The sequence below is a fragment of the Anabas testudineus genome, chromosome 13 (genome assembly GCF_900324465.2).
Source record: "Anabas testudineus chromosome 13, fAnaTes1.2, whole genome shotgun sequence".
Lineage (NCBI taxonomy): Eukaryota > Metazoa > Chordata > Actinopteri > Anabantiformes > Anabantidae > Anabas > Anabas testudineus.
In genome coordinates, this window is record NC_046622.1 from 18,088,236 (window position 1) to 18,108,904 (window position 20,669).

The 20,669-nt window shown below is 39.3% G+C and overlaps 2 protein-coding genes across 3 annotated transcripts; one reads left to right on the top strand and one right to left on the bottom strand.

Annotated features, from left to right (window-relative positions):
* The first annotated feature begins 3,473 nt into the window (after nt 1-3,473).
* ap2s1 (adaptor related protein complex 2 subunit sigma 1) lies at nt 3,474-9,571 on the top strand. Its single transcript, XM_026338951.1, has 5 exons — nt 3,474-3,629; nt 4,542-4,691; nt 5,149-5,262; nt 7,268-7,327; nt 8,071-9,571. The coding sequence occupies exons 1-5, from the start codon at nt 3,627-3,629 to the stop codon at nt 8,170-8,172; spliced, it is 429 nt and encodes a 142-aa protein (XP_026194736.1). The 5' UTR covers nt 3,474-3,626; the 3' UTR covers nt 8,173-9,571.
* A 689-nt stretch (nt 9,572-10,260) lies between these two features.
* On the bottom strand, nt 10,261-20,350 carry rab4b (RAB4B, member RAS oncogene family). Of its 2 annotated transcripts, none has more exons than XM_026378295.1 (8): nt 20,155-20,350; nt 16,350-16,430; nt 15,463-15,577; nt 15,131-15,193; nt 13,464-13,618; nt 13,267-13,362; nt 12,939-13,115; nt 10,261-12,811 (listed from the first exon to the last, which is right to left on the bottom strand). In XM_026378295.1, the coding sequence occupies exons 1-7, from the start codon at nt 20,168-20,170 to the stop codon at nt 13,000-13,002; spliced, it is 642 nt and encodes a 213-aa protein (XP_026234080.1). In that variant the 5' UTR covers nt 20,171-20,350; the 3' UTR covers nt 10,261-12,811; nt 12,939-12,999. The 2 variants fall into 2 exon arrangements, with proteins under 2 accessions (XP_026234080.1, XP_026234089.1); XM_026378304.1 differs by having other exon boundaries at nt 10,261-12,857.
* Nucleotides 20,351-20,669: the final 319 nt, after the last annotated feature.

Consider the following 20,669-nt stretch of genomic DNA (forward strand, 5'->3'; position numbering starts at 1 on the left):
TATACATTAAAGTACCCAGTGTCTAAAGTTAGGCTTCACATCCAAGAGTAAAATACTGCTCACTGTACATCAATACTCATAAAAGTAAGACAATATAACAATCGGAACCAAGGCAATACATTATAATTAGTACTTTTATGGTAATGTTTAAAGCGGGTTCTGGCCAAACACTTCGTTAGTCTTGTTTATTTGCAGTTGTTTACCTCATGGTAATCAACCGCAGTATCTCTGGATATTTGTTTTTTTATGTGATACTACGTCACTGCTGTCAGACTATTCTGGTCTGTTCTGTTGCAACACTATTTCCGAGCTATAGAAGAAAGAGGAATGTGTTCATGTCATGACGACTTTAATTCATTGACTTTGTTTTTGTCCTTTTACCCTTATTGCCCCGTGTCTTACACACCTCTTCCTATCACAAATGAGTTTTCCTGTTCAGAATCACACATTAGTCATCACTGAACAGGGTTTAATGTTCTGTTCTACATCACGTGTCATAGATTTGTTGTTTGTGTTCAACCAAAGTCTGCTACCTCAAACCTTATCGAGCAGCAGAGGAAAAATGTTTAATACCTATCCTGAGAAAATCAATCATCTCAAAGGTTATTCCTAATTATGCTTGTTGTACACTGAGTCATCGACTTGGTAACAGAGTTACTGAGAAGCCTCCTGCCTTTTCATGATTTCTGCCACAGATGATAAAACATTTAAGCACCTTAGGTACATTTCAAACTTTTTTTTTTTTCAGAAAGACAATACAATTACTTCCACGTAGTTGGAGAAATGTCTGCGAGACATCTGCCCGTACTAACAGCTCAAACAGATGTTTAGTGTCTTACACTCGGATCCTGGAATTCCCTGCTCTCTCCCTGTAAGTAATTCATTTTAATTCCTAGAACAAGCGATTTAAAACTGGTACTCTGTGTGATATAAAAACAAATACTTCACAGGATTGTAAAATCCAATTTATTGATTTTGAAATGGAATTTGACACTTTACAACATACTTTAAACTGAAACACCACACCCTGGAAATAATACAGACATCATGTGAGAGGCTTATCTTTTAGGTTGCAGTCAGTAAATCCATCTTTTCATCCATTATACTAAGCACTATTCCTCATGAGGGTCGCGGGAGTCCGGGAGCCTGTCCCAGCTGTGATTGGTTGATAGGCAGGGTACACCCTGAACAGGTCACCAGTGTATTACAGGGCTGTCATACAGAGACAGACAAACATTCACACTCACATTCACACCTATGGGCAATTCAGAGTCACTAATTACATGCATGTCTTTGGACAGTGAGAGGAAGTTGGAGTACACGGAGGGAACCCACTAAAAAACAGGAAGAACATGCAAACTCCACACAGAAAGGTGCCTGGCTGGCTCATGGATTCAAACCCAGTCCTTTTTGCTGTGAGTCAACAGTGCTAACCACTACTGCTATTGAATACCAAAAACTAAGAATTAACTGTTTGTATGTGTTAGATCCAAAATTATACATGAAATAGTGTACTGTCTGCTTTCACAGTTTGAAATGTGACCCACCATTAAATACACAGTTGGACAGGGTTCAGGGTGCACTGGTCTCCGTTTAAATAAGTCCACAAGCTTCTGTCCAATCACATTAGCCAGTGTGTTCTCAGCAATATTTGCATGACCCCAATCACACAGAGCAAGATTAACTGGGGTCAAAGTTTCTGTTGAATAATCTGCCTCTGTTTTACATCCCTTTCTCCTGGCACTGTTTTGTCAACATGAGCCAGGCTAAAACCTTTGTTCATTAGACTATAAGATTATAACAAAGATGGCTATCCCTGCTATTTAATTCATATACCCTCACGTGCTACTTTTTTAGATACACCTGTACAATCAGTTGTTGCCCTCACAATTTGGGAGCAGTGAGGTGTCTGTTTCTCAAGGAGGACACTTGTAAGTACTTGTCTTCTTGGACAAGTGTGCACTTAGGCCTTTCACTGCTTCTTCTGTCCTGATTGGAGTTGCAGCATGTCTCTGGAGCCTACAGTGTACACCCTTTAAAATAAATGTTTAATTGTTCTGCTATAGCTTGTAGAGAATAACTTTTCATTCTAAAAACAAGTAGAGACTGATGGGTTTCTAAGAAAAGCTGTTTTTGTTTGGTCATTTTTAGTAAATATGAGCTTATTTTAAAACTCCTGGGGCAGCATGCATCATCAATTTAAGAACATCCACTCTTAAAAAAAAAAAGAACTTATTGAGTAGAAAATTATATGGTTATTTTTTCAAGGTAGTTTTTGAAGTTTTAGATGGTTTAACTGCTAAAGTAACTGGTTATACATGAATGAGGAACATGTTTTCTTTATTTTCATTTTTTAATTTGTGTTAAAATCCATTAATGCGTTTGTGTTTCCAAACCTTTTCTCTTTTTTTTTCAACCACATTGTTGTGCTTTTCCTACCCTGCATGGATACTCCAGTATGACAACACAGCTGCAAACGCTGTATGGAATAAAAGCTCAGCACTTAATGTTTACTGATTGGTTGGTTTTCCCTTTCATTTTATATCTTTTCCCTATCCCACCTCAACCCTCTCTGTATTTGCAGCTGAAATATTTCTGGGTCCCAAGGGCGAGCACATTCCTTCACTCACAGTTGTGCAATCCCTGACAATCACAGCTCCCCCATCCCCCCTCTGACTCCCTAAACACCCAGCACGCTTGGAGAAGGAAGCGGTCCAAGCTGTCTGGGCAATGTTCTGCGGTGACTTGGCCTCTCAACCAGACTAGTAAACAAACTCTGGACCCTGAATCTGCAGAAAATAGCCGCAAATAATATAACCAAGAGGTTAGAAATAGTATTATATATACATAATTGCCACTGATTCATTCTGTATTGTGCATAGAAAATCTGAGGTGTGTGGCACATGTGGAAAGCCTACATGTTAAATTACATTTACATTTGGCAGACGTGAGATACATGTATCAAACACACACTGAAACACAGGATACTAGGATAAATTCTATTTATCAGAGCAGGATGTTTACCCATCATTTAATTTATGATCTTCTATATCACAACTTCCAAACAGGCAGTGATTGAGTAATCAGGCAAACTGGCTGCCCACCCATCCTCAAACTGAAGAAATTCAGATCAAGCTTGTTAGTAATAGTTTTAAGTTGCCCCTCCATACCTAGAAAAGTCTTTATATACATGTTGTTGTCTGTAGCCCAATATGACCTAAGCTAAATGTATCCAGGCCTTCTGGCCGATCAAAGCCCCGCTGACCACAGAACATTTATTCTGTTAACAGATTAAACTTCACTGTGGTGAAACGAGTTCCGCTCGTGAGGAAAACAGCTGTAACAGCACTTTTGCTTCTCATGTGATCCGAACACGACTCACCGCTGTCGGGGCCGTTGGTTCTTGTAGTGCCATATATCCCTCCGTACATTGGAAATATGGCGTGGAAAACTACATTCTCCATCATGCAATGCAACTAAACGTAGTTTTGCGCTTCCTGTTAGCTCGGGAAAGATAGCGGACGAGCGGTCGAAAACATTACTGATGTATTTATGTAGAATTGGGGCATAATTGTTGAGGAACGCGTTATTCTGGAGCTTCTAAGGGCCATATTTAAGAGACGAAAATGGTAAATATGTCACAGATAAAGCATGCCCTGTTTCATATTCATAGACGTAGCATATTGCCGTTAGCTTGCTAGCATTTGGGAGTTTGCTAGATAACCTCTTCATTCTATCAGTTGACGGCGTTAGCTAAAGCTAGCTAGTTAGCATAGGTAACTTACCAGAGCAGGGAAACGTTACGTCTACAAATGTGAAGCTACAGTATGTTTCTAGTAAACAACTACCACTTACCCTTAACTAGCCAATATAGCAATACATTTGGATTTGTCAGTCGTATGACTGACAATGATATTTGCAAAATGAATGGGTGCGGTTCAGCTTAATGCTAGCTAACTAAAGCTATCATTGCCAGTATTTAAGCTAACTGGTGATAGATTAAACGTTAAATAACTGGACTCATAAATAAGATGCTCCTAGGATGTAGATCAATCGATTTGCTACGTCAAGGATTGTAGCTTTTTTTCATTTATGGGGGCGACCGTCATTAGCCAACAAGTAACGTAGCGTAAAATACTCCATTATTTAATGAAAATCTTGTACTCGTAGTAATTGCCAGTTAATCTGTCAATCGACTAATGATTTAAGCTGCACCTTTATTTACTGTATGTAAAATGGTATGTACTGTTACTGTAAAAAGCATCATATTTTGGAGCTCTTCGTGTGTTCAGTAGGTGTCTTTATCTGCAAAGCAACTCGCAAACTACTAAAACTACAAAGTATATGAAACACAGTAAAAAGGACCACATTTCCCTCTGAAATGTAGTGGACTACAAGTATAAAGTTACACAAAAAAGATATTCAAGTTAGGTACCAATACTTGAGTAAGTGTAAATTTCACAACTGGTCGAGTATTTCAGTATTGTTGTAATCTCTCTTTGTAATCTCTCTTTCTGTCTTTTTCTGATTCTGTTGCATAGATCCGCTTCATCCTCATTCAGAACCGAGCAGGGAAGACAAGATTGGCCAAATGGTACATGCAATTTGATGATGATGAGAAACAGAAGTTGATTGAGGAAGTCCATGCTGTGGTAACTGTCAGGGATGCCAAACACACCAACTTTGTCGAGGTATGGAATAAGTCAGTGATTAAATGGTTCTTTTTTTCCTGGGTGGTTCAGGCACTGAAATGGGTTGAACCAAAACCTTTTTAAAAATCCTGTCAACGACCACAACAAAATCACTAAAACCACTCTGTCGTTAACAATTTGTGTTGTGGCTACTTCACAGTAAAATAATTAGGTGAATCATGTATTCTGCAGTACAAGCATTTTCCACTGGCTACTTAAGCAAATCATAAACAGTTTTACAATTTTTTAAAACAATTGCTGTTGGGTGGTATTGTAGAGAGTTTTATCATCAAGAAAAGAAACTTCTTGTCTGCTGATCAGTTTTATTATTATTATAGGTATACTGTGTATGTTTTACCTAAAAGCCAGATGACTTATCCCCAACTAATGCTCCTGTTGTTGTCATAATATGAGAGACAAAGCGGTTGAGAGTTTTTTCTCTGTGTTGTTCTCACAGTTCCGAAACTTCAAGATTATTTACCGGCGTTATGCTGGTCTGTACTTCTGTATTTGTGTGGACGTGACTGATAACAACTTGGCATACCTTGAGGGAATCCACAATTTTGTAGAGGTAACTTACACACACAAAACACACATTACGGACTTAGCAAGTGGATTATGATGATTTAGTTGTCATGGTCTAATTGTTTTCAGGAATGTCTGTTAATGATTTCTTTAAAAAAAATGGGGCTATATAGCCTCAGACCTGTCTGAGTGCTGAACAGTATAGATTATCAGAACTACAGTTTCACTGCATGACAGTCTATTTCAGGACAAATCACAATCCCAAAACACACTTATAAACTAATACATTTCCATGAAATCAGATTCATTTTAGCTTCCTATCTCCAGGCTGCATCATTATTGACATTTGTCAGTGTTAGATACTGCTAGGAAATGTGCCTTCAGCTGTGCAATAACACATTGATCATTTACAGTGCCAAATTATTTTAGGCACATTAAAGGCACATTGAATTTGTTAATACTCTTGACTAGATGAAGATCAGATCACATTTTATGGGAAATTAATGCAGAAAACCATGAAATTCCAACTTTTTGTGCCACTACAATACAAACTAAAAGCAGTTGACTGCACAGATAACAGGTTACTTAGGTTGATAATACTGATAATGTATTATTTTCAGATTTGCCAGCTAAAACTTGTGTGTAAGCATTTTGTTCAGGTAGAAACTGAGGTTTCCCATTAGTGTTTCCTGTGTTACTACTATAGAAACTATTTGTGTCCTCATCATTTCAGATTCTACTTCACTGCAGATCTACTAATAATGTAACATGATCCTGGGAGTTTTTTTTTTACCAGTTTTCTGGGTAATAAGTAGTTTATTATGCGTAATTAAAAGGTTTTCAGTTTATGGCAGTAAGCAAGGAATGTAAATGTTATAGCATAATAATTGCAGTTGATTATTGACAGAGAGTAAATTAAGGTCAATTAAATTAATCAGTCTAGGTACATTTAAAAGTATATTTGATTTTATAATTCATTTTCTTGAATTAAAATTTATAGCAAGCAAATAAATGAAAGTCTGATAAAAGGTGACTTGGGACTTATTTCACAGGAACCAGAGACCTGGTTTTGGTTAAAAGTGCTTCATTCAGGAGCTGTTTCTCCTGAAGGTCCAGATTACATCAGCCTCTACTGTTCTTTTTATCTTTTTTATACCATAGTGTGTATGTACAGTACATATTTTAATGTCATCATGTTGGCATTTGTGTCTGGAGCACAGTTTCCCAAACTGTTCCCAAAATCTATGATAGAAATGTAATATGTACACAACACATCTAGTATAGTTTGTATTTGTTGCAGTAGAACTACTTTACTTTGTAATTACTTTATTTTAAACCATAGATTTAATCAGCAACATTGGTTATCCTAAATCTTAGTTATTATTTGCAATAGTTTTAAGTGCTGTTTTAACAGCTTTCTCCTTTTTTACTCTTTCCTGTTCATATTCAGTTGTACCATAAATCAAAGGGTACCAACTAAAAATTTGAACTTAAAAGTACAATCTACTGTTTGTTTTAGACTAAGACAAACAGTAGACCATTTTCTGTCCAGAGCTCTTAGGAGTGAAGGTCATTTGATGTAATGTTTGACTATGAAGGAATGCATGTGTGGGCATTCTGCTCCACGCAGCCTTAAGTTGTACCTTTTAGGCTTCCTCTTGAATATGGCGTCATACTGAAGGCAAACATAACCAAATTAAAATCAATACAATGCATGTCATAACATGTCTTAACAAGGGGTCGGTAATCCCTGACTCTGTGAAGAATACAATTCTAGTGCTGCATAAAATAAAGTCTTGTTGTAACAAGATGAGATGAGAACCGCTAACATTTAATTTGGCCTGTTGTAGATGAATGTCCTTGTAGTGGAAATCAGCTTATTACATGGTTGTTAAGTGGCTTCTGTTGCTACTACTGTCAGGTAATTTCTGCACTGCTGCATCACAGCAAGATATCCAGCTATATTACAGTGTATATATGTATATATATTATATTATATTATATTATATTACCTGTATACTTTTTTTAACTGTTCTTTTTTTCCTGTTAAGGTGCTGAATGAGTATTTTCACAACGTGTGCGAACTGGACCTTGTGTTCAACTTCTACAAGGTAAGGGCGATCAGATTACTTATGCCTAGTGAGATTTTCACATTAGCTTAGAAACACCTTGATCAGACAGGCACAGAGAAGGATAAAAAAGCATATCAGAAACTGTTTTTTTAATACAGTAACATGGCAAATGATAGAATTTTTACAACTAGAGAAGACATTTGAGAGTGAAAGTCATGGAACTCATCCTAGTTGGGGGATGGATATATATTCCTCACAGGGAGAAATGCTAAGCAACAGACACCTCTGAACTCCCTCCCCCCCCCCAGCTGTTGCTGCTAGTGTTCTTGCTAATTAGCCGAGGCGACTGAACATCCACCCACATGCTTTAACTTTTAACGAGACACAACCCACGCTCTACGCCTTGTTACAACCAGACACTGACAAACAAGAGAAATCAACTTTTTTGGACAATATGAGGAGCCTCACAACAACACAGCAGCTGCTTTAAAAGCCAAAGCTGTTTCACAAGCCTATTTACTCAGGTGCTGGTTGCAAAGGGGACTGATTCATCCCACTGTGTTTGTAAGCATAATTCATATGTTCTAATGTTAGTCAGTGTGTTTAGTCGTCTAGTGGATATTTTTATATTCTGATGACACAGATGTAAATTGAGTAATGATGACCACAAGCTGGTGACTCGTGTCGGATATGTTTCCCGGATTAAGATAATGTTGCTCTGGTTTCAGTTCCAACAGTGCAGTGTTTTTTCTAATGTACTGCACTTGTCCCTGCACTTCCAGGTTTACACTGTGGTGGATGAGATGTTCCTTGCAGGAGAAATCAGAGAGACGAGTCAAACTAAGGTCCTGAAGCAACTCCTCATGCTCCAGTCCCTCGAGTAGTAACCAGACAGCCATCCTTCCTTCCTGCCCACTAATCTGCTGCCCTGGCACCTAAACCTACCTGCTCCTTGTTCTTGTCATTCTGAAGAGGACTCCTTTTGAATTTCTAACACCTATAGAATTTCAGAGGGGATTGTTTAGAAATACACAATATTGTTTACATATGGATTTATAAAATAGAAGATGTGACTGTGTCTGTATGTTGCAATATTCTGTACCTGTCGTACTGCTAATGAAGTCACCCAGTATAAAGACAGGACATTTCAACATGTCAGCATTTCAAATGTTGTCTGAATTACTATCATCTTTATGTTGTGCTCCTTTTCCCCAAAGCCAGAGGTTGGAGACGTAAGTTCTTTCATGTAGTAACCTGTGAGTCTGTGCATTTATCTCAGTGTGGAAACACTGAAACCGCTCTCCCTCCCCCTCATTAACCTCAGCATTCATTTAATGGCACTACTGTAACTAACAAGCACCAAGTAAAAAGAGAGACCACCTATAACCATCCACATGCATTGAGAAGTTAGAACAGCCTCGCAGGCACCTGTGTAAACGCAGAAAGACCTTTTAAGCACTGTGGTATTACTCATGGCCGCTCTGCATTTCATATCTAGATCACAGCACAAGCAAACTACAACTAGAAAGCCCTTATAGAGCAATTGACCCAGCACTGCAAGTTCATAATTGAATGGAGTGTACTTAAGATGAGTGCAATTCTGACGGTGTGTTATGGCAACCTGAGCTGCGTCAGACGTCCTCACAGCTGATGATGAGGAACGCTGTAGGTTGGGTTAGCTGAGATGGCTGCTGTAATTATTTTGAATGCTGTGGATCATTTGATGCAGCTCGTTACTTAATGGTGCTTGTTGGTCACACAACTCTTAAAACGCAATCGCACTCAGAACTGTACTGTGCTGTACTCCCAGAAGACCTGGAAGAACAACGTACAGTACATTTCACATAGGGCAGTACTGTGAAGTTTCCTTTGAATGGTGTACATACAGTGTATCTTGTGTGTTGAATGTGGCGAAATTCAGATTCATTCCAGAAAAAGTGGTTATGTTTAATATCCATAAATTACTTTAAATGGAATTGGCTTTAAATTCTTGCAAACGTCATGAACGTTGACAAAAAAAATCAACCCACTTTTATTCAATTGCTTTCTTTGCTGGACTCTAAATGTTTAAATGATGACTTGTCAATTTTAACCATATCCATTCACAAAGGTGGTTTCAAGTGTTATTGTTAAGGGACTTTTGTATTTTTTATTTTTATTAGGTAATAGTGAAATATGTACTGCTGCCCTTCTCATCCACCTGTGTATGTGTCTCCAATCCAACTATCAACATCAATGTCCCATCATATGTATATAATAAACAGATGAAGTGATACATGATTATCAAGCGTTTGTACCTCTGATGATTACTCTTCAGAGTATATTATAGTTTTAAAATATGCCAGTAACCTGAAAATTCTAGTGAATAATATTTGTAAAAAGTATTCACCATGCATTGGTTTTTAAAAACAACTAAAAGCAGTCCTGTTCTTGCGTGATCTTAGTTTTCTATCTTTTCAATATTTTAGCACCATCTAGTGGTAGAGCATTAGCTCGTCCACAGTGAGTTACGCTATTTGGTTATGAGGTCATCCTGACAGCCTGTCTAGAATCAATAAATCAGTCAATATATCCACTTCAGCAACATTAAACCACTCTAGCCGTTCCTCCATCGACCCACGAACATAAATCCAGACAATTGGACACAGAGGGCATTTACTCTTCACCATATGAGTCCTCTGATATCCTAACCTCCCCGACTGCCTTTCAGAGAAATGACTCGACTGAAGAATGGGACATGAGACAAATGATTCATGTGCACGGATTCTATTGTTGAATTTCAGGGTCTGTTAAGTCAGGCTATAAACCTGATGTGTAAAAACTTGTTGCTCACACGTGTGCTTACAGGAGAGGAGGGTTGAGAAGTGAGATCTATCCATACTCACAAACGCAGCTCTTTTACAGGAGCCTACAGCAGTTTAGAGACAAAACACAGACTCTAACATTAACATCCAAGAAACAGGGGAAAGGCATTAACTGAAAAAACAAGCAGTTTACTGGGAATTGCATAATCATTACAATCAATGAGCAACACTCGCCCTCAATAGACAATAGACAAATCTTATTTACAGCATAGGTTACTCAGGATGTACAGTGGTGTTCAGGTTAATTATACATTTGTTACTAAGAAACAACTGAGTTTAACTGCATTCATCACACGATTAAATCCAGACTGGCATATGGCTATTTTGATTAGTGCTAATTATGAACTGTACAATACATACATAGAGATGCTCCTCTCGTTCAACAGCATTAAGCTATTTAGATGAATTTGACAACTTGTGAATGTGGTTCATCGGAGTTGTGGCTGATCCTCTGTCCTCTGACAGCTCAGGAAGTCGACGTGCTTTGATCAAAACCTCCACTACAGCAGCGAGCAATAAACACATCCAACCTCAGACAGCAGCCACAGCAGTCTCGCGGTGCGACAGCGGGAACACAGATCAAATGACAAATCTCAGTTGTTATTTAGTAAGAAATGATTACATCTACATTTAAAACCTTTATTACAGTATACAGTTCAATTAAAATAAAATGTACATTTCTATAATTACATCATATAAACAAAACAAACATGAAATTTCCAAAGTAAAAGTGCACTTGCAGAAGGAGACTACCAACACAACGCCAATATTTTCTGAAAACATTTTTTTCCCCACCATCTGTCTCTTCATATCCTATACTATGTCATGTTTGCACAACTCTGCATCTTTCTCCCTTCAGTGTGCTGGCTCACTAGCGTTTAGACACATATGCTTGTCTGGGAGGACATATGCTAACAGTTGAGGAGAAGACATGAGAAGGAAGTTTGCAGGCCGTTTTGTTTTGATCTCCTCTCAGCTGCGTTGGTATGGCTTGCTCTCAGTGGTTCAGACAGAAGCAGTGCCTTTGACTCAACAGCAGGGCGAGAGTTTGGGGACCGCAACCTCATTATTTTGCAGTGGCACCACAAACCTTGCAGTCAATGTAACATGGAAAGAGGAAACCATGTTTCAGTGGAAATTCCCTGTGTCTCTCTGGGGCATATACAGGGCCTGTTCTAAGAAGAAAACATCTGGGTTGATTCACAAACTCAGTGACTGAATTTTTCAGCAGGACAGAAGTTTTTTCTGTGCTTGACAAAGAAAAGCGAAATCTGCTGAAGGTTAAAACCAGAATCCTGACATTTATCACGCTGCACTTACAACCATGCACGATTAAACAATGTCAAGCCTCTGAGGAACTGGGTGGGCGGTATGAAAGTTCCCCAAACATGACTCTGAGGCAAAACCAACTGTGGTTTCCTGTGACGTCCCCTCTTCAGTATGTGCATGTAAAGCAACATGAATCAAAGGGAGGTCATGGAGAAAAAGCCCAGCAGGAGGAGTCCAAAATACTGTTAGTTTTGCAAAGACTGATGAGTCTTTCCTAATCTTTCACTGTGATGGGATCAGAGACACAGGGATTTAAACATGGTGTGGATCTGATAATACAAATCCACAAACTTTGGGGCCTTTGGAGTAAAATCAAGAGCAAAATCTCCCTTTTTGTGCTTTTAACCGGATCCACAGGGCTATGTATATATATATATAGGAGCTTTTACACTTTAAAGATTGTTGACGGGAGATAATGTGCTGCAGATCCACATCAGGTATATTACTAAGGCCATTACTCTACATTATAACATTTTAAAGCAAATCAGAAAGTCAAAAGGACTCCACATAAAACACATTGCCGAGTGTCTAAATGACCTGGCCTCTACATTCTACATTTGGGTCTGTCTGACTATAAAAATTGGAAGTACAATTAAATCCGCTGATTGGCTGCTCTTCTGAGATCAGATGAGACACTTGAATGGATAACAACTGCAGAAACCTTTGTAAAGACTCAAACTGCATCTGGTTTTAAACTTTTATACACAAATTCTAACCCAAAATACGTGCAAGTTGACTTCATATTACTTATAAGAGGTCACATTTAGGCTGTTTATCACTTAGTCACTATCAATGACAGAAGGAGTTTATGGAAAACACACTTAACTCAAATGATGAATCATAAAAAACTTAATATCAGCAAGTGTCTTCATGACAGTCAAAACTTAAAAGCACTGATGATGATCAGATCTGTATAGGTTGAACAATGAAAGTGAGCAAATAATAGTTCAACAATAATCATTTACAAGCAATATTGTGCAAACACAGAAAGCATGTAGGTGTTAACTAAAACCAGCATGAAAAAGGATTGAGATAAAACAGTAGGGCAGCCCATACACACAACCCTGGACTCGTCCTGGTCTGGTAAGCAACTGAGAAACCAGTTCTTAAGAAGATGATTCTTCTTCTTTATGATCCCAGTATGTTCACACTGAGGGGTTTCCCCATCCAAACAAACGGGCAAAGCTGACCCCCTCAGGTAAGAAGTGAAGGCTCTTACCAGAGGTCAGGGGTCAGGGGTTGCAGTAATCTCCATTACCACTCTCCCAGGTGATCTAAGGTGTGTGAGATTGCAGAGAGAAGGGTGCCACACACCAAAAAACACCTGGAGCTAAAACGAAAACAAGGACCTGATCACTGATGTGTTCTTATCAATGCTGTAAAGTAAAAAACAGGAGAACCTTCAGATAATCCTTTTTAAAAATATCACTGTTACAGCCCACGATGATGACACTGACCTGTAGGGGACGTCCTGCCTGTTTGGGCCTGTGGGCTGAGGTGAGGGTGGGGCCCCGACCCCTAGCAATTACACTGCTGCTTATTCTGTGTGGTAGTGCCTCTTGGCTGTCGCAGCTGCCTCAATGAAGCATCTCCATACTGAATACCTGAACCCATCCTCTCTGGGTCCAACTCACCTTTGAAACAAACCACATTGACAAGTGTCAGCAAAGCAGACAAATACACCAGACCAGAGGCTTCATTAGATCAAGCAGAAAGATCAAGTAAAAACGAGCCAACGTCTGCAAACTCTGACACACAGGTCTTTAACAAACGAGAGGAGTGTACCTGAATCTATCTTGTTAAGGATGGTGCGAGCACACTTTAGAAAACCTTCCTCGACGTTCTCCCCTGTCAGAGCACTGGTCTCTAGAAACATCAGCTCTGCATAAACAGAAGAAAAGAGTGAAAGAGGGGAACAAAACACAAAACAAACAACACGAGACAAATACAGACTTAAAGGAGACAGGTTTGACATCAGTTACCATTCTCCTGAGCGAAGCGAGAGGCCTCGAGGAAAGTCACCTCTCTGTCTGCATCCAGGTCTTTCTTGTTGCCACACAAGATAATAACAATGTTGGGGCTTGCCAGTGTCCGTGCATCTGTTAGCCAGTTGGTCAGGGCATTATATGTCTCTCGACTGTAAGACAGGACAGGAAAAATAAACAAATAGTGGGACACAATGTCTGACTGTTAATTATTTTCTATTGACTGTTTGTGTGTGTGTGTACATATATACAGATATAAACATATATATTACACGCACATGTGTGAACACGTCAACCTACACCTATACAAAACTCAATACAGTATAAACAGAATTGTGTGCACATCTGCTGTCTAAATATGTTTGGAGTAGATCAATGCTTTAGAGTGGATTTGTGTTGTAAATAATGTTTTACCATTTCAGCTAAATAAATTACTTTTTTACATAACTGCTAGTATATTTTAAAGTAAAAGTCAAATAATAGCACCTTCCTTCCATATAATCGTCTGAAACAAAGAGCTAAAAACTACCAAACCAAACGCTAACTAGCTAAGTTCAGCAGTGAAGCCTAGTTTAATTTCTTATCTGAGTGAACTCCTTTAAATCACATAGCATCCTTAGTGCGAATGGACAGGAACCAAATAAGAAGAGAAAAACATAGCACTGTGTTCTTCTACATTAATAGGTGAAGAAAAAACAACAACAACAAAACATTTACTGCCCACTGCAGAGGAAACCACTCATTGTCTGTTACATAGGAAGTAGTAAGTGAGTAAGGGAGTGAGTCAACAGTTGTGGCCATTCAACTTTTATAGAACGGTCTTTGGGTTTAAGCCACTAGCAACTGTGGAGACAAGACCCTGGTGTCCATGGTAACATGAGGCCAGTGAGGTGAGCAAAAGGGTGTGGGTCAGCAGAAAGATGTGTAACAGCTGCTTGCTCCAAGAGCCAAAGCATGACGCAACTCCCTGTCCACACACTGAAGGAACCCAGCAGCTCTACTAAAATCTGCTTCACATGCTGTCCTCTCTCCTTCTTCCAGCCATTTCCTGTTCATCTTCCTGACAACCTTTATACCTGTGTAAAGTGATAAATGTCTTTATCGCTCCCCACTCACTCTTTAGTCTTATAGCTTCTCCTTCTCACGCTCCTGTAGTTTTTCTCTCAGGTGATTGACTTTTGCTTTCCTGGCTGCTGCTGCCTGCCAGAAGATGCCTCGATACTATAGCTCCACCCGCCTTCCAACCATTATAGCCACAAACACAAACCGTGTTACATTCCATCTCTTTGCATTACTGCATCCACTTTGTCTTGATTTCACAACCCTTCCACTGCAACCCTAAGCTTATGAAATACAGGTCTGTGAGTGGGTAATGCTATATCCCACCCATGGGTAGCAGTACACAATCTTAAGTACACACGTTATGGTGGTGGCATGAACATACTATGGTTTTCTTACAGTTTCAATGAGCTAGAAAATATACATTTCAATTTCAGTCAAATCCCTTTTGAACAGTTCAAGTTATTGCTGTTAAACAGTAATCGTTGTGTTTTAGTAGCTTTTAAAGAATATCATATAGATGTACATGGTGGGATTACAGTAGTCTGTCTGTCATATAAAAGCATAATTTGTGAGAGGCACTGTAAATGCAGCAGTTGATTTACCTAGTAATGTCATAGACGAGAAGCGCTCCAGCTGCTCCTCTGTAGTAGCTGCGTGTAACTGAGCTGTGGAGAGAGGGCAAAGATCTTGATTAAATTATTGTATATACCGTATATCAGTATTTATCCATGTCAGTCAATAAATCCGGGCTACTGATTTAGCTCGGGAAGGTGAATGAGAAACTGTCCTGTGCTTTTAATGATTATCATCAGTCAGGCACACAAGGTAAATGTTTGTAGCTGGATGTTACCCAAGGACAGCACAGTGCTCAGTAATTTATGTTAACCTTGTAGTTATCTAACACGTTGGCCAAAGCCATAGCAGGAAATCTTACCGGAATCGCTCCTGCCCAGCGGTGTCCCAGATCTGCAATTTGACCGTCTTTCCTCCAACGTTGACCACTCGAGAACCAAACTCCACGCCAATGGTGTGGTTGGAGTCTTGTTTAACTGCAATAGGAACACAGAGAGAAGAGAGGAGGAAAAAGAAGAGAACATGAGATAATAGCACAGCGGAACAACAAACTTTACAGTTCTTTAAGTAATTCATAGCAAAATGATTGTGGTGTTGAAAGAGAAGCCTCTTCATTTAACCAACAAGCGTGCACTGCTCTATGGAGACAACTCTACTCCCAGAATTTTACCCATCTATCCAATTAGTGATACGTTAGTGTGTTGTGCTTGTTTGTAAGACCTAAGCTGTTATCTTCAAACAGCCTGAATTCACATTAGAAACTAGAGGGAGTCTGGATCCGATGAACACTGTCAGACTGCCCTCCCTTTCTCTCCCCACTGACAGCACAAGGCCTAACACGTCTTTAATCAAATTAATACAAACAAGTGTGTGAGTGTGTGTATGTGCCTGACTTTTGACGTTTTTACATTACTCACAAAAAGAACATTTTTTTTGGACCAGTCTAATCAGTTATTAGCCATGCTTGATACTTTATTGTTCACTAGTTTACTTTTCAACCTCTTCAGTTTCGAAGTTTCATGAATTGATGACATGTTTTTTAATAAAAAACATGGCTGAAACTTATTCAGCACTGTGAGAAGGTTTAATTGATGTGTGTGTCATAAAACAACTTATTAAACCAAGGGAACTAATTACATGGACGTGTCAATTTCTGTGTGTCTGTGTAATAATGCAATTATGAATTCACTGTCAGCTCTCACTCGCAACCCTGATGTGACTAATGGGCTTTAATGAGGGAAAACTTACACTTGTTCTCAATGAACTGGTGGAGGAGACAGGATTTCCCTGTTCCAGCACTGCCAATCACCAGGAACTTAAACAGGAAGTCTGAAAGCACAAGAGAGGATGTTGAGATCAATGCAACATTGACATTAGGGAAGGATCCAAACCTGCTGCTCTTTGCACTTCCATTCTCAGACAGTCCTTAGATTTCCTCTTAATCCGGTTGAGCTACTACTTTCACAGTAGCCAACAACCCTAAATTAGACCACTAATCACAAAGCCTTGTATGTAATCAGTATAACATGCCACTCATGATTCTAATTTAATACGCTTGTTTGTCTGAGTGACTGTGTTTCAAGTCTCGAAGAAGCACCAGCACTTAATAACACACCATTAGAGATTTAGAGTTGTTGAACGTGGCTTAGTATGACTGGCTTGTTCAGGGACTGGATGTCTGCAGCCAGCTGGGTATACAGATGTTGTTTATGTTGTGGAGAGTGGGCCCTTGCTATGGAGAGTACAACCCGACCCACGCGTATGATCCAAAATAACTTGGGCCCCTGACATGCAAGGCCATCTGCAGTTACGGCAGCCTTTGTTCACTGTGACCAAAAGATACTGCAGGAGGGATTTACATAGGCATATCGGAAACAATGTGATGTCTAAGGAGACGGAAAAAAGTGTGCGAGAATCCTTTGTACATTAGTCACCAACACAGAATCACTGAGAGGTTGTAAAAGATTAACAGGAAATACGAGAGTGAAAGTGCGCTTATAGACTGGTGAGAGCAAATAACAACAGCGAACTGCACTGTTCCTCCTGAGAGTCTGCTTCAGCTGGAATCTGAACACAGTGTGTGCAATTTTGGTTTCAGCTTAAGCACTGGCTCTGCAGGTAGAAGTGCTGGCCTGGCAAATGATTAGTGACTACTGTCAGGATTACCACATGAACATCCTGTGAATATTCAGCTCCACGCAAGGTAAACAAAAAGAGTAATTTAGGAAAAAAAAGAGCAATGGATGACATTGATCTTTAGTCCCTGTGTGACATTTAAACTATGCTAGTGCTCTTGCAGCCACCTTCATCAGTTTACATACACCACCTCCACCATGGCACGCTTTGTTTGCCGAAGCGGGTGTTTTCTCAAGCAACTCAAGCTAGAGGTCAAATTCATGGAAACAGAAAAATAAAGGTGCCTGCAAGTATGAACAGTTAAACACAATGAACAGAAGTCAAGCTTACATTTCAACCACACACTGTCAATAGCAGTGACAGCAGAACTGACAGGATAAGAGGCTAACAGCTCTGCTTTAAAAGCCTCAGCTTTTAGGCGTCCTCCCAGACATCACATACAGTGGCAAGAAAAAGTATGTGAACCTTGCAATTTTTCTGCATTAATTTGTTATAAAATGTGATCTGATCTTCATCTAAGTCAAGAGTATTAACACATAGGATGTGCCGAAAATAATAACACAAACGATTCTGATATTTTACATTTTTATTGAGAACAACCATAAAGACATCACAGTGCAAGTGGAAAAAGTATGTGAGCCCTTTGCACCATTACCTCAAAAAAAGCTAATTGGAGTCAGGTTTGAGCATAAGTTAAGTAAATGTGTGAACTAGAGCTACTTTGCCTGACAAAAAACACTATCTTTTTGAGTTTGCTCCACACAAGAAGAATAAGATTAAGTTAGCCATGCCTGACCAAAAGGATACGATCAAGAACTGTTGATTTACAAAAGGGCTAAAAAGTGATGTCAAAGACCAGTCTACATTTAGGCAAACAATCTACAAATGTAGACACTTGCAGAAGAATGTACATCAGCTGAAACTCTGTAGAAGTTGAATGATGTTACAGGGGAGTCGTGAACCAGGTATTAATTCCAAGGGTTCACATCACTTTTTTCCACTAGCACTGTGAGGTTTTTATGGTTGTTCAGATCAGTATTGTTTGTTTTATTATTTTAGGCACATTTTATTTGTTAATACTCTTGACTTAGATGAAGATCAGATCACATTTTATGACAAATTCATGCAGAAAACCGTTGGGAATACACTGTATTCCCATGCAAGATCAATATGTCAATATGTTAAAGCAATGGGGAAAGAGGAAAGTAGCGCTGCCCTCTCTACAGCAGTCTTTCAGGCTGCCATATTCTTTACACATCAATATTAAATAACCCCTGAGGAAATGGACCAAATTGTTATCTGCCTTCACTTACACTGTGACAACACTTAACACACTCAAGCCTGCATATTTTTTATGATGGTGTGTCCTCTGACCCACTGATAACGTGTACTGGGCATTTGCACTTCAAGCGACATGAGACATTTTCCTTCATGCACGTTACACAGGGAGTGAATGAAACTGGAGAGATAATATATTGAATTTCACTAGTAAAAGAGTCTATACTACAAGTCATGTAGCAAACAAGGCTAAAATCAATGTCAAGAGACACAACTGTCTGATCAAACATAGGGTGAATCAATAAGTCCATAAAGAAAAAAATTGTTGATTGTTTTATTATCATATCTATATTTTCACATTTTAGAGTTTTAGATTAAACAAACAATCTGAAGAAATAAAGTTGAAAAACTTGTTGTTGGCTATTTTGCAGTTTGTTGTCATTTTCATAAAACCAGATGGAAGGACAAGTATAATTTAAAAGAAGCATTACATGAAGCTTTGTGTTCCACGATATGGTTTGTTTAATTACACTAGATAATGTTTTGCGTTTTTGCTTATATAATAACTACATTTATATGTATTAGCAACATAGCTGCCTGTTAATTTTCCATCATTTGACAAATCAATTACTCAACGAATCATAGCATCTTTAATTCATGACACTTTCTGCCAGTTCCACTACTGCTTCTCCAGGGCTAGAGACAACAGAGAAGACTGAGACAGGAATCAATAAAAGCCTATTACGGCTAACATTAGTGCTGGCACCTTTACATAAATACTGCCCAGTGGGATAAAGTTTCATACAAAAAGAAACAGATGGGGAGAGTGCATGTGAGCGAGACAGACAGGAGAAGATGATGGTGTGCCGTTTCAAAACAAGCGGGTCTGCAGTGTCAGGCCTATTGAGCTACTGATATTATCAGGCACAGCCGTGTTGAATGACTTTCTATACAACAGGTAAACAAGTCTGTCAGTAGTACAGGGGGCAGATCTACATGTCAGGTGCAGTCATGTCTTTTACAACAACTGGCTTGTGATGTAAACACAGAAGTGAAGTTACTTGGATGGAGACAACTAACAAAACGACTAGGTGCTACTCTACAGGTAACTGTGGGATGATCAGTCACAACTATCTCACTTCCTCATTTAGGCCTTGCAGCTATTAGCTTCCTCTTGAGTAAACACACAAAGCACCTAGGTCTGAATGCAGCATTCTGGCAGCTTGCAGAGTCACCTAATCTACTTCAGTTTCAACAAGTTCAGGTTACCTCGACGTCTGCAAACTCACCCATCAAGTATCAACACGTTTCTGCAGCGCTGTGCCACAAGTTTGACTAAGTCCTACCTGGAAATGCATCATCGTCTGTTTACTCATGTACGTTCAAGTAAGCAAATTAACTCCGCAGCAGACGTGTCAGCTAATGCACACGGAGCACGTACACTACATAACTTTCTCTTAAATGAAATGTCACCTTTATATGCGAGTTACCGCTGTTAAAACACGCAGACATGATGAGGTGGCAGGTTAGCCGCCAGCAGCTAATCCAAGCGAAGTAGCTAGTAGCTAGCTGTTAGCAACGTTGCTAAGAGCCAGTCTATCGCATCAGACCAGTGTGTAACAGCCCCGCACAAACGTACCGTATGTCTCGGACATGTTGACCCTCGTTGTACGGAGGACTCAGTGGGGTCTTTTTACTGTTCTCTTGATACCGTGACGGCCCTGTGCTCGCTGGCTTCGCACCTCTCTGTGGTGTTTATCTACGATGCTAGATGTTTCCTTGATCCCTTTCAAGCTTCCTTTGCTCCGACCACAACCAAACACCGCAGCTGCGTGCTGCGTCATCCGTAGTCTGGCGTGGCGTTCAGGTGTAGTCGGGGATGTTTCAGCTTTAAGTTGCGCAAACGCCATAAAAAAATAATAATACAAATCTTTCTTTCTTTGGAATAACCTAAATTTAATGAATTTGGTAAATATAACGGAATTGCATTATACACCAGATACAATATTAATACCCGTTTATAGCAATTAGAGCATAAAGTGAATAATCTATAATTAAATTCATACTCGATTTTTCAGTCTGGCAAATGTCTTCGAGTTCATTTCAAAGTTAAGTAAAGGCCAGTTATTAGTTATATACGTTATTGCTTTTACT

Bases quoted from the DNA above. Each gene is read 5' to 3' on its own strand.
- ap2s1 (XM_026338951.1), top strand. The intron at 4,692-5,148 runs GTATGGAATAAG...TTGTTCTCACAG, and splicing joins AACACACCAACTTTGTCGAG to TTCCGAAACTTCAAGATTAT. The intron at 5,263-7,267 runs GTAACTTACACA...TTTCCTGTTAAG, and splicing joins GAATCCACAATTTTGTAGAG to GTGCTGAATGAGTATTTTCA.
- rab4b (XM_026378295.1), bottom strand. The intron at 15,194-15,462 runs GTAAGATTTCCT...CTCTCTCCACAG, and splicing joins GCTGGGCAGGAGCGATTCCG to CTCAGTTACACGCAGCTACT. The intron at 13,363-13,463 runs GTAACTGATGTC...CTGTTTATGCAG, and splicing joins TCGCTTCGCTCAGGAGAATG to AGCTGATGTTTCTAGAGACC.